At 53.3% G+C, this 11,065-nt stretch overlaps 5 protein-coding genes across 5 annotated transcripts; 2 read left to right on the plus strand and 3 right to left on the minus strand.

Moving 5' to 3' along the window:
* Positions 1-1,301: 1,301 nt before the first annotated feature.
* Positions 1,302-2,368, minus strand: PV07_04069 (uncharacterized protein; the record flags this gene model as incomplete). Its single annotated transcript, XM_016390850.1, has 1 exon — positions 1,302-2,368. One exon carries the CDS (start codon positions 2,366-2,368, stop codon positions 1,544-1,546), a length of 825 nt encoding a protein of 274 aa, XP_016252752.1. The 3' UTR covers positions 1,302-1,543.
* Positions 2,369-3,377: 1,009 nt separating this feature from the next.
* PV07_04070 (uncharacterized protein) lies at positions 3,378-4,458 on the minus strand (the record flags this gene model as incomplete). Its single annotated transcript, XM_016390851.1, has 5 exons — positions 3,378-3,447; positions 3,500-3,705; positions 3,765-3,847; positions 3,902-3,937; positions 3,991-4,458. The coding sequence occupies 5 exons, from the start codon at positions 4,456-4,458 to the stop codon at positions 3,437-3,439; spliced, it is 804 nt and encodes a 267-aa protein (XP_016252753.1). The 3' UTR covers positions 3,378-3,436.
* Positions 4,459-5,196: 738 nt separating this feature from the next.
* PV07_04071 (uncharacterized protein) lies at positions 5,197-6,859 on the plus strand (the record flags this gene model as incomplete). The annotated part of the gene is made up of 2 exons (XM_016390852.1): positions 5,197-6,053; positions 6,148-6,859. 2 exons carry the CDS (start codon positions 5,197-5,199, stop codon positions 6,836-6,838), a joined length of 1,548 nt encoding a protein of 515 aa, XP_016252754.1. The 3' UTR covers positions 6,839-6,859.
* Positions 6,860-7,735: 876 nt separating this feature from the next.
* Positions 7,736-9,170, plus strand: PV07_04072 (uncharacterized protein). The gene is made up of 4 exons (XM_016390853.1): positions 7,736-7,984; positions 8,061-8,076; positions 8,162-8,390; positions 8,524-9,170. The coding sequence occupies exons 1-4, from the start codon at positions 7,972-7,974 to the stop codon at positions 8,656-8,658; spliced, it is 393 nt and encodes a 130-aa protein (XP_016252755.1). The 5' UTR covers positions 7,736-7,971; the 3' UTR covers positions 8,659-9,170.
* PV07_04073 (GTP-binding protein ypt2) lies at positions 8,890-10,815 on the minus strand. Its single transcript, XM_016390854.1, has 3 exons — positions 10,385-10,815; positions 10,029-10,296; positions 8,890-9,967 (listed from the first exon to the last, which is right to left on the minus strand). The coding sequence occupies exons 1-3, from the start codon at positions 10,412-10,414 to the stop codon at positions 9,630-9,632; spliced, it is 636 nt and encodes a 211-aa protein (XP_016252756.1). The 5' UTR covers positions 10,415-10,815; the 3' UTR covers positions 8,890-9,629.
* Positions 10,816-11,065: the final 250 nt, after the last annotated feature.

The raw sequence follows: 11,065 nt of genomic DNA on the forward strand, positions 1-11,065 counted from the left end.
CCCGCCTCACAGACGCCAGAGCCTAGCAGAAGTCAATCAGATGCTGTAGCACGCTGGCCAAACCCCCTTCCTCCCCTAAGTCAAAGTGTGGAACCTGTTCAGTTGCTGTCGAACTTTGTTACAACGACCGCCACAAGCTTGGCTTGGTTCAATGATTCCCAATGGGCATGGGAGATCGAGGTCCCACGACATGCAGAGGGCAACGCTTTCCTACGCCACGCGATCCTGGCAACGTCGGCGCTGCATATCTGTTTCCTGCAGCCACCTAACCCAAGTGAATACCACCTGGCGGCCTATCAAAACTGTCGAGAGGCAACTCTTCTATTCCGATCCACTGTGACTACTATCACCAGGGAGAACTGTGTCGCAGTCCTAGCATTCTCCTTACTGATATCCGTGTTTCAGCTTGGGACTATGATCCACCAACCTGCCGATAGGACGCCAGAAGAGGCCTCTGCTCAGTTCATTCACGCGCTGTCAGCCCTACGTGGCGCGTGGTCCTTGGTTGGGCAGCTCCATTCTCACCTGGCGCAATCCCCGGTCAGTCGCCTTTTCGTCCAACGCCGACAATTCAAATTTGAGCCACTGGACAGGAACCACCAGCAAGCTTTGGAACGCCTAGAGTCCCTGAACCGTCTCTCGGACGATCCTCCCGAGATGCGAACTTTACGTGCCGAGGCCATCCGCTTCCTTCGCAGCTGGTTCTCGCTCACGTCTGGACATCCCTCTACATGGCTACATCTGGTGTACTGGCCAGCCTCGCTTCCGGAAGGCTATATCTCGCTTCTGAAGCAGAATGACCCCATCTCTCTGGTAGTTTTCTGCCACTGGTCCGTGGGGCTCGGCCGGGGGTCCGAAAAATGGTTTCTGGCTGGGTGGGCGCAGCAGACTCTTGACCTCGCCAAGCGATTGCTGGGGCCGGAATGGCATGCCGCGCTTGAATGGCCGACAGAGATGAAGTAGAGCATGGGACGCTTAGGGTGAAAGCTGTCGAGTGGCCCATCGAATGGCTGACGGGATCTGCATCTAAGGTTGTTTTCGAGGTCGCTAGCCAATCTCGAGTCAAATGTTCCGAGCCGAATGGTTCACCCCTTTTGACTTAGCGTACGAAGTTGGTGCCCACAAGACCGCTTGAGTGGACATGTGATTACGAGTACGTTGATCTCTATCTTGCACCTCCTGTTTTGTTACACAACTTTTGATGCTTGTGGATCGAGCTTTTATAATGATATACATTCCATAGAACACATGTGTTGCGAGGACATTGGAGGATGACTTCCGCTGGGTTTCCAGTCTCTATTGCACCTGCGATCGAGGCTTAACTCTTGCCCTCTGGCTAAGACCATCACATCGCCCAGTGGCCTTTTTTCTTTTGGAGCCTATCGCAAGAAGTTCGACCACTGGGGAAACTAGTGTCTTGTCCAACTACGACGAGAAGCTTCTTTCCTTGTCAACTGGACTATTCACGGGCACCGAGTATCCCATCGCCGATATAATTTTGTTGGCCATGCCCTCTGGGTGTCTTTGAGCTTCTGAACGACACTCACTCGGCCGATGTCTTGCCCAGCTCCGCCCACTGCTCGTCCGATTTCTTTTGAGCGTCGAGAAGTTGGGGCGCCATTCCGACGGCGTCGGGGCCGACAGGCATGCGAACGGGAGGATCTGTTGATTCGTAGAGCGTGTCGATGATGGGGCCGAATTTCTCGGGCAGCGACTTTTCCCACCCATTGTGGTCTCTGATGAACTTGGCAAATGCTCCGACGGTCTGCTGATATGGTTCGCTGGGCGTCGGGATGTTCATGGACGAGCCGCCCCAGTCGGTCCGGATGCCTCCGGGCTCAAGAGACGTTACCCTGATGCCCAACGGCTTGACCTCTGCGTGAAGAGCCATCGAGAAGCCCGACACCGCCCATTTTGCGCATTGGTACGCTGCCAGACCGGGACTGCCCAGGCGGGCGCCAACCGAGGAGATCTGGACGATGTAGCCGGATCCTTGTTGGCGCATGATGGGCAGGACGGCTTTGGTCACATTGACCACGCCCATGAGGTTGGTGTCGACCTGCTTGCGGAAATCCTCAATTGTGGTATCCTCTACCGAGGCCGTATCGGCATAGCCTGCGTTGTTGACAAGGAGGTCGATGCGCCCAAAGGTCTGATGGGCAGTCTTGGCCACATTCAGGGCTTGGTTGTAGTCCGTGACGTCGAGGCTTTCGACAAGCACTTTTTCCGCGCCAGCTTTGCTGGTGAAAGCTAAGTCGTCCTTGTTCCGCGCGGTGGCAACGACCGAATCGCCCTTGGACAAGGCATACTCGACAAGGGCTTTGCCGAGGCCTCGAGAGGCACCTGTGATGAACCACACTTTTCCCATAGTATGGCTGGATGTTGTGTTGTTGGACCGTGATATTCGAGATTCCCGGGCAAACTGTTCGTGGAATGATGGCGGTCATTTAGCAAAGTCATGGCACTGTGAGGGCTGTAGTTATAGTCCTCGAAGACTCGGCCGAAATGATCAGATACTAAGAGCATCACTGAACTTACGCTGGCGGAGTGGAGCTGTGCAAAGCATCATACAAGGCTTGAGGCGCTATGAGCTAGAAGCTTCAAGCACCTTGCGGAGATAAAGAGGTGAAAGCTCAGTCGACCCTCTCCGCCGCATAATACTTAACCTCAAGACTGCCCTTTGCCGTAGCTGACGGTTCAGTCCACGTTCTCTGTGCGTGAGTGTCGGGAGTGGACCGCATTGGGTCTACCAGATCTTACTATTGGCCCTCCACTCGATCACCCTGTCGACATCTCGACTTCCTTCAAGCGCCATGGCCCAATAAACGGCATCGCAAGGGCTTCGCGGAGATCAAGTTCTGGCTGTGGAGGCCTGTGATCCACGTCAGATCCTCGAAAAATGTGGCTGGACTTTATGCACCGTTTCTCAGGCGATGCAGCAAACCCTGAGACGTGATCAGGCTGTGAAAAGAATGATGCCGGAATGTCAGCAGGATGCAGTAGCGTATCTTTGACTTGAGACTAGCCCCGTTTTAGCTACAGCCAGTTAGTGTCTTGGCAACCCCTGTATCGATATCTGTGTTCTTGTCGATACTTACCCCAAGTGTCACGAAGCATATCAAGATATAATATCAGCGAGAAGGTAAAGCTGGCGAGACACTGGAAAGCCTTAGCAGAGATGGAGCCACCTTTCGGTGTACTAACTAAGCACCGGCATTGGGTGGTGTTATATGGTCATTCTCCTGGAAACTTCAATTCTCAACCCTTCGGGATTGAACCACATTGGTCTTCAAGTTACCACTCATCGTCGCTTAGTCCTTGTACAGGCGATGAGGATGCAGTACATCTCACTACATTCAAGGTAGGTACGATTGTCACGGTGACGGAATCAATTTCCCAACAAGCAGCTTCCCTCCACATACAAATAGCTCTCAGACTACTTGCCAACTGTGAGATGCACGTTAGTGGCCTGAAATGCCCAGAGATTTTGCTGACATACCTCCGGCGGCATACACAGTTGCCGCTCCATCGACAGGCAGACATATGCCGCTCACAAATGCTGCATCGTCGGAGCAAAGGTATACTGCAGCGTTGGCCACGTATCCGGTCGAAGTGTTCAGCTTCAGAGCTTCACCCCGAGGGAACGAGGCCTCGAATTTAGCTCTATTTTCTGGGGTATCATCGACACCCATGAACGATTGTGCTCTGTGTAATGGATGAGTCAGTCTAGGATCGATTAGGGACATTCACAAGGCTTAGCTGACAGGTCGGTATATCCTAGGATTGGGCAGACAGCGTTGACCCGGATGCCAGAATGGCCGTATTCTGAGGCAAGCCCCTCTGTGATCTGGGAAGATATCAGCGACAATACACAGCATATCAAGCGATCGTGAGGCCGTACCTTGTTGACAAATGCTTTGGTTCCACCGTACCATACCTGCGGTTTTTGTCAGGGTTCGAACTCGAGAGGACGCGAGATCAGGTACTCACCAGCCCGTTCTTGACTCGGATTCCTCCGACTGAACTGATGTTCAGGATGGTCCCTGCCTTCTTTTCCAGAAAGTATGGCACCACTACGGCCACACTGAGGAAAATGGACTTCATGTTGACGCTGATGACCTTGTCGTACTCCTCCTCAGTGACCGTATGCGAGGCCTTTTTAGGATACGTCGTCCCCGCATTGTTCACCACGACATCAACCTTACCAAATTCCTTCAAGGAGGCTTCCAGCAACTTTGCCCACGAAGCCTGACTGGTGACATTTGCCTCCTGGAACAGCGCTGTTTTCTCGCCATGCAAGCCGTTGATCTCGACCGCGACTTTGGATCCGGTTTTGGGATTAATGTCGGCGATTACCACTCGGGCACCCTCTTCAGCGAAACGCTTTGCCATGGCCTCTCCAAAGCCATGGCCGGCGCCTGTGACAATGCACACTTTGTCCTTCAACTTCTGCGACATATTTCGAAAGCTTTCGTGTGAGCAGTTCTGTCGTTCGATGAGGGGGGGCCAAAAGCTGGTTCTTGAGAGCACTGTTCCGGGTATGTGTCTCCAAACTCACAAGATTGGAAAATCTCCAAAAATTTGGGGTTGCTCATCCCATTCCCCTAAATGCTCAGATTTTCTTATGCCGAGAAGCTTGATGATGTCGGTTTTGGGTTTTCAAAGCCTTTGCAACACTGAGGGGTACCAGCTCCTCAGGTACGTACCGAGTGCTTCGCGGTGAATGATGCCCGAGGCTGACGTCCATGCGGAGAAATCGGCATGCAGATTCTGATTGGCTATACACAACGACGAGGCTAGCAAGAGTTGGAGGCCCGAGGCCGACATCGCGAATGGATTCCCGTGAGCTCTGGCCACGTGCAGATGCGACGGCGAGGGACGGCGAAAGCCCGTGCTGCGCACGGCGGCGACCTGCTATCAGACAACTATGTGCATACATATGGATCCTCCTCGATTGGGGAATTTGGGGAACTCTGGGGCCCCTGAGCTCCATGCCGGGTCCACAGCCTCGACAACGCAATTCCACCGGATCTGATGGCGAGCCTGCGAGCATATGAATCCAATTCTCGCATCCAACGGTGAGATACCCGTCCGAGCAGCTTTGGATTTGTTGGCTTTTTCTCTGGGATAGACCTTTTCCTTCTCGATTTTCTGCATAGACCATTCCTGTGCCCGCAAGCCTCAAGTCGGGGCAAAATGGCTGGGGGAACGAAATACAATTTCCTCATCGTTTTCTTTGTTGCGTTGGGCAGCTTCACCTATGGCTTCAACAGCGCCATCATGGGCCTTGTGATCGGTCTGCCGGCTTTCTTCCAATACTTCAACATCAGCCTCGACGACACCCAGGGCAACCAAATCACCGGAGCTACCAATGGACTCTATTCAGGAGGTGGCATCCTGGGCTGTATCTTTGTGCCTTGGCTACTCGACCGCCTTGGCCGTCGCCGAACGATCCAGATCGCAGCGGCCGTGGCGATCGTTTCGGCAGCACTGCAGGGAGGTAGCGTCCATATCGCCATGTTCCTGATTGCTCGCTTCCTCAACGGGTTCGCGGTTGGTATGCTGGACACGTCCATCCCGGTTTTCCAATCCGAAATCTCGCCGGCTCGTCAACGCGGCCGCATGGTTGGGGCCCATGGCGTGTTGATCGTCATCGGTTACAGCTGTGCTGGTTTCGCCGGGTTTGGCACGTACTTTGCCACGCCCACCGTCAGCTGGAGACTGTGTCTGAGTTTGCAAATCGTGGCCCCGCTCCTGCTGTTCCTGGGATCGCCCTGGCTTCCCGAGTCCCCGAGGTGGCTGATCGACCATGACAGACTGGAGGATGGCTTCCAGGTCCTCCGCAGTTTGCACACCCGGCCCGAAGATCCAGACGAGATTGTCGCTCGTGAAGAATTCCTTCAAATCCGCAGGCAAATCGAGCTCGAGCGGGCGGACAAGTTAAGCAAGAGCTGGGCCGCCCTTTTCAAGAAGCCTAGCTTGCGCAAGAGATTGATCCTGGGATTCGGCACACAGTTCATTGCCCAAAGCACGGGCGTCTTGGTTGTCAACAAGTAAGTTGTCTACCCTATCCGTCTCGGTTAGAATTTTGCAGCCTCGTATTGGAGAGACACCTTGTATGAAAAAGGCGCTAACACTCCCCTGCAGCTATCAGATCTTGCTGTACAAGTCTCTTGGCATCACAGGCTCCCTACCTCTGCTCTTGAATGCCCTGTATAACGGCCTGGCCGCAACCATGAACTTCGTCAACTCCTTGTTCCTAGATCGACTTGGCCGGATCAGGATCATGCTCATCGGGCTGATCGGTTGCGCATGTTCGTTGATCTGCTTCACCGCCATGGTCGCGACATTCGGGGGTACGACGAATCAAGTTGGGAACGGCTTCGGAGTGTTCTTCTTGTTCCTGTTTGTGTTCTTCTATGGCGGGACCATGGATGCTACCTCGTACGTGTATTGCAGCGAGATCTTCCCGACTCCGCTCCGGGCTCAGGGCACGGGATTTAGCGTTGCAGGTCTGTTCACTGCCACCCTGATATACACTCAGACCGCACCAGTCGCCTTTGCACAAGTCGGGTGGAAGTTCTACATCATGTTCATCATCCTCCCGCTGCTTGGTGCGGCATTAATGTGGAAGTTCTTCCCGGAGACGAAGCTCCTCACGCTCGAGGAGATATCGAAACTCTTTGGCGATGAGGTTGCCTTGGATATAAACCAACTGAGCACGGAGGAGAAGATGGCCTTGGACCGCGAAGTTGCCAAAGGTGTTCAAGGAGTGATTTCTGTCGAGCTTGAGAGCAGTGAGACCAAAACGCCTGATGATCGCATTGAGGTGGTATAGAGTTGGACCGGGAAACCAGAGACTTACACCACACTAGCAAGTGTTGCAAATGTGTGTCGTGACTGCCTCATAGAACGCTATTCAGTAGACATAGACATAGACAGTTCTAGAAGGAGTCACGCAAGCCATAGACCTACCGAATCCATCATGGAACAACAAGGGAAAAGATCATAAGAGGTTGCATTGGGTTCCAACCTACTTGACCAGCGGGTCGCAGATAACTTGGGTAGCTTGGGGGGAACGGCCTGCTGAGCCACAGACGGGCCGGGTTTCTCTTCGACACCTTTGATGCCTCTGCCGTGACCATCCTCGCCTTCGGGTGTTCGCTGTAAGAACTTATCATTCTTGAGGGCTGAATTTCTCTGGTTCTGCATAGAAAGACACTGACGGAGACGGCAGAGCAGCAGCTGAGGACGGAGCAAAACGCCGCAGTTGTGATGTGTCTATTGCCGCTAGCCTTCAGACTTGCCTTCACCGCACATTTTGTTTGATGGACGTAGACTCCACATGTGGCCCCAGAGTGTGCTGGAGATGGTGTCTCCGTACGAGGATGGTCTCGGAATCGGCTGAAGGGTGTTGAATTGTCTAGAGACTCGTGCTGCCGTGGCGCTACTGGGTCTCCCCGTCGAAGTGTACGGTATTCGAGTAGATCTTCAAGTACCCAATGGGCAGAGGGGACAGAGAAGGAGCTGGGGGTGAAACATCCAGGAGAGGATCAAGTGCTGTTAGACCAGAGGTGTGAGAAGACAACGCAACAACGGACCCGGCCCTCCTTTGCCTGCGGCGTGGCACATGGCGGGGCAGCTGGAAGTTGTCAGGCAGCGAGGATTTTCCGGTGATTGTCATTTGAAATTACGAGATCCAACCCCCACCAACCACCATTACAAGTCACTTGTAGATTGCCTCACACAACGTCCTTCTCCTACTCATTGTACCTCAGCTTGTTCGGCCTCATCCTCCACAGGGCGATTTTATCTCATCCTAAGTCCTCGTCCTATACTCGATCTGTTCTGCCACGCGAACATCGGAACGGACCTCTGTTCCGACCTTCTATCACGCAACTTGGTTTATTTCTCCAGCGACATCTTCCGCTGCTCCTGTCTCCTTCTGTTATCACAACACCATCCACAGCAATGTCTTGGCAAGGTGAGCTGAATTGATGGGCCCTGTGGTATCCTAGTACACAAGAGTGCTTGCTGACTCGAACAAATCAATGTCGCAGCCTACGTCGATTCGAGGTATTTCCAACCCGGAAACCCGCAAGCTCCCAACGTTTGGTCAATCCAAGAGTACACAACTGACATGTGTTTATCTGGTTCGCAGTCTCGTCGGCACCGGCCACGTTGACAAAGCCGCAATTTTCAATGCCGATGGCAACTCCGTATGGGCCTCGTCGCCGAACTTCAACGTGAGCCCGCAAGAAATGCAAGAGGTTGTTGGCGCGTACAAGGATACTTCAGTGCCCAAGAAAGTGCAGTCTACGGGATTACACATTGCGGGTCAGAAGTACATTGTCATTAAGGCGGATGAATCAAGTCTGTACGGGAAGAAGGTGGGTTCCGAAATTTCCCTTTCGCTTTGCCCAATGCATCCCCAAAAGGAGGACGGTTGTTGGCAAGGAGTTGGAGGAGGGACAGACGGAAGGGTCGAACATGGGCTAATTGATCTGACTCGGTGATACACAGGGTCGAGAAGGCGTCGTCATCGTCAAGACGAAACAGGCTCTGCTTATCACACATTACCCGGAGACAGTACAGCCTGGCACGGCCGCCAACACAGTCGAGAAACTCGCCGCCTACCTTGTCAGCGTGGGGTACTGAGGCCGAAAATAAAAGGAAACGAGAGAGTGGCGCGGCCGAGGAATGCTACACACAAAACACCACCAACACCCCCTCTACATGCCCAATAGGTAGCTTGGACGCGGCAAAGATGACGGACACGAATACAAGGATGGACCGACCTTGAATCGGCCGATGATGAATGAGTCTTCATGGCGGGGCATGCGCACTTCAAAGAGCATAACATGGAGTATTGAAATGTTATTCCTTGGAATCTTCTTCTGCTTTTCCTACCGTCTTCCGACTATGTTCTGCCAGCAATAACTCGTTCCCTCCGTCACGCGTCGTCCCACGCTCAATGCGGCTGGGGATCTCAAGGTGTTTGGAGAGGTGGGTTCAACGGAACGAAACCTGGTCAACTACCGGGAACGAACGCACAAGGGAGATGGGCAACCAAATTGTCAGCTGTTTCTCGAGAACCAAAAACAAAGTCTCTTTTGCATAACACAGCTCTACATGGTTTGTAACGAGCCAAGGACTGTATAAACGTTCCGTCCCAATTCCCTTGCTGAAACTCCTTTTGCCCTCAATCCCAATAGACCTTTCCAAACGCCGTGGTTGGTTGAACCTGTCCTGTGGTGAGCTGGAACACATAGTATGAGTAGCGCTCGGTAAGGACAACGAAAGCACTGATTGAGGATGAATGTCTCATGGAAGAATTGGCTCGAACGTCCTGACACCCGCGACTCCTCTGATATCTGCACGGAAGAGGACGCACAGTAAGTCGACCAGCTGGGACGTTGCTGAGGCCGGGGACCTGTCCGCGTGGTGAGAAATAGATGGTCATGAGTAAATTGCTTCTGTCGAGTCGGAGGACAGTGCTTGATCGCTTCAGCCGTGTGTTCACAGGTGATGCTCATAACCTCCCCTCCGTACTGACTCGTTTCCCACATCGTCCGGGCCCTTGTTCGAATGAATGTCCCTTTAATCTTTTCTCTCTCCCGCTTTTTCCATTAACAACATTTTCCACCCATACCGCCATTCTGATTCTGCGCGACATTAACGCCACCACCGACACCCTGTCCGCCAGCTCCAGGACCACCCGCGTCTTTCGAACTGTCGATCAGCCGCTTCTTGATGTCTGAGGCTAACGAGTAAAAGGCCTTTTCGATGTTGATGTTCGATTTGGCGCTGACTTCTAGAAAGGGGATACCCAACTCGTCTGCAAGTGCTTGGCCTTGTTCCGTGGAGACAGCACGTTTCTCCTCCCAGTCGCACTTGTTGCCAATCAGAATTTTGTTGACACCTTCGCTGGCGTGCTGTTCGACGTTGGAAAACCAAGTCCTTATGTCTGTTTTGAATGAAAGGTTAGACGTGCCATACTGGTCATCCTGAGCGGGTCTTAATCATACTGTTAAAGCTCTTTTCGTCCGTCACATCGTACACCAAGAGAATGCCCATAGCGCCTCGATAGTATGCAGTGGTGATTGTCCTGAAGCGCTCTTGGCCTGCCGTGTCCCATATTTGGAGTTTCACCCTCTTGCCGTCCAAATCAATAGTCCGGATCTTGAAGTCTATGCCGATGGTAGTAATGAAACTAGGAGTGAAGCTGTCTTCGCTGAAGCGTAATAGGCAGCATGATTTGCCTACGCCAGAATCGCCGATCAAGAGGAGTTTTATCTGGAAGGGGGAATCGGTTAGCATGGTGAGATGGAGAGCGGTGACGGATAGGGACAAACACCCCGTCAACGAGGCTCGTGGGACATACTAGGAAGTCGTAATTCCGTTGACCCGCCATTGCGAATGTGTGAGGAGAGTAGAGTCGTGGAGGAGTGGACTGAGGATGGGTTTCGTATATGGGCAAGAGAGATCAGTCAGTCGCCTTTCGAGGTGGCGGGTTTGTTCGCCAGGTGTCCCGCCGAAATTCAGTGCGCCTAACTCACGCCGGCGGCTTCGAGGCAATTGATCGAGTGGGAAGGGAAAGCCGAATGATGACCGTGGAATAGAAACCAGAAGATCGGGGATTAGGCAGCTCTGGGTCGAAGTCGAAGCCTGTTAAGAGTCAGGAGGAATGGGCGGGATCGAAAAGATGCGACAGATGATGTCGCTCGGATACGGATGTTGGAGGTTGAAAGTCGGCGTGACTCGTGGGAGGGAGCAGCGCAGGCCGCCGAGTTCTCAGAAGGTCCAAGCCTTGGGAAGATGCGCGGGATCCCGAGATGCAACGGGGTGGGCGTTTGGCGCTTGGAAGGTTGCAACGGCTGGAAGCGAGCAGAAGGGACGCCGCCTACGTGGTAGAATTAGTCGGTGTCTAAGGCAAGCTGCTTGGGGCAGGGACTGCTAACTCACGGCGCCCGTTGGGAGAGTCCCGGATGGCCTTAGGTATCAGAAGTGTCCCCCCAAGCCCGCGAGGGGCCCCTACAAAGCTTGCATTCAGTACTCCATCTAG

The sequence above is a fragment of the Cladophialophora immunda genome (genome assembly GCF_000835495.1).
Source record: "Cladophialophora immunda strain CBS 83496 unplaced genomic scaffold supercont1.2, whole genome shotgun sequence".
NCBI classification, from domain to species: Eukaryota; Fungi; Ascomycota; class Eurotiomycetes; order Chaetothyriales; family Herpotrichiellaceae; genus Cladophialophora; species Cladophialophora immunda.

Bases quoted from the DNA above. Each gene is read 5' to 3' on its own strand.
- PV07_04072 (XM_016390853.1), top strand. The intron at 8,391-8,523 runs GTGGGTTCCGAA...GGTGATACACAG, and splicing joins CAAGTCTGTACGGGAAGAAG to GGTCGAGAAGGCGTCGTCAT.
- PV07_04073 (XM_016390854.1), bottom strand. From the start codon at position 10,414: ATGGCGGGTCAACGGAATTACGACTTCCTA. The intron at 10,297-10,384 runs GTATGTCCCACG...TCCCCCTTCCAG, and splicing joins AACGGAATTACGACTTCCTA to ATAAAACTCCTCTTGATCGG. The intron at 9,968-10,028 runs GTATGATTAAGA...CATTCAAAACAG, and splicing joins GGACGAAAAGAGCTTTAACA to ACATAAGGACTTGGTTTTCC.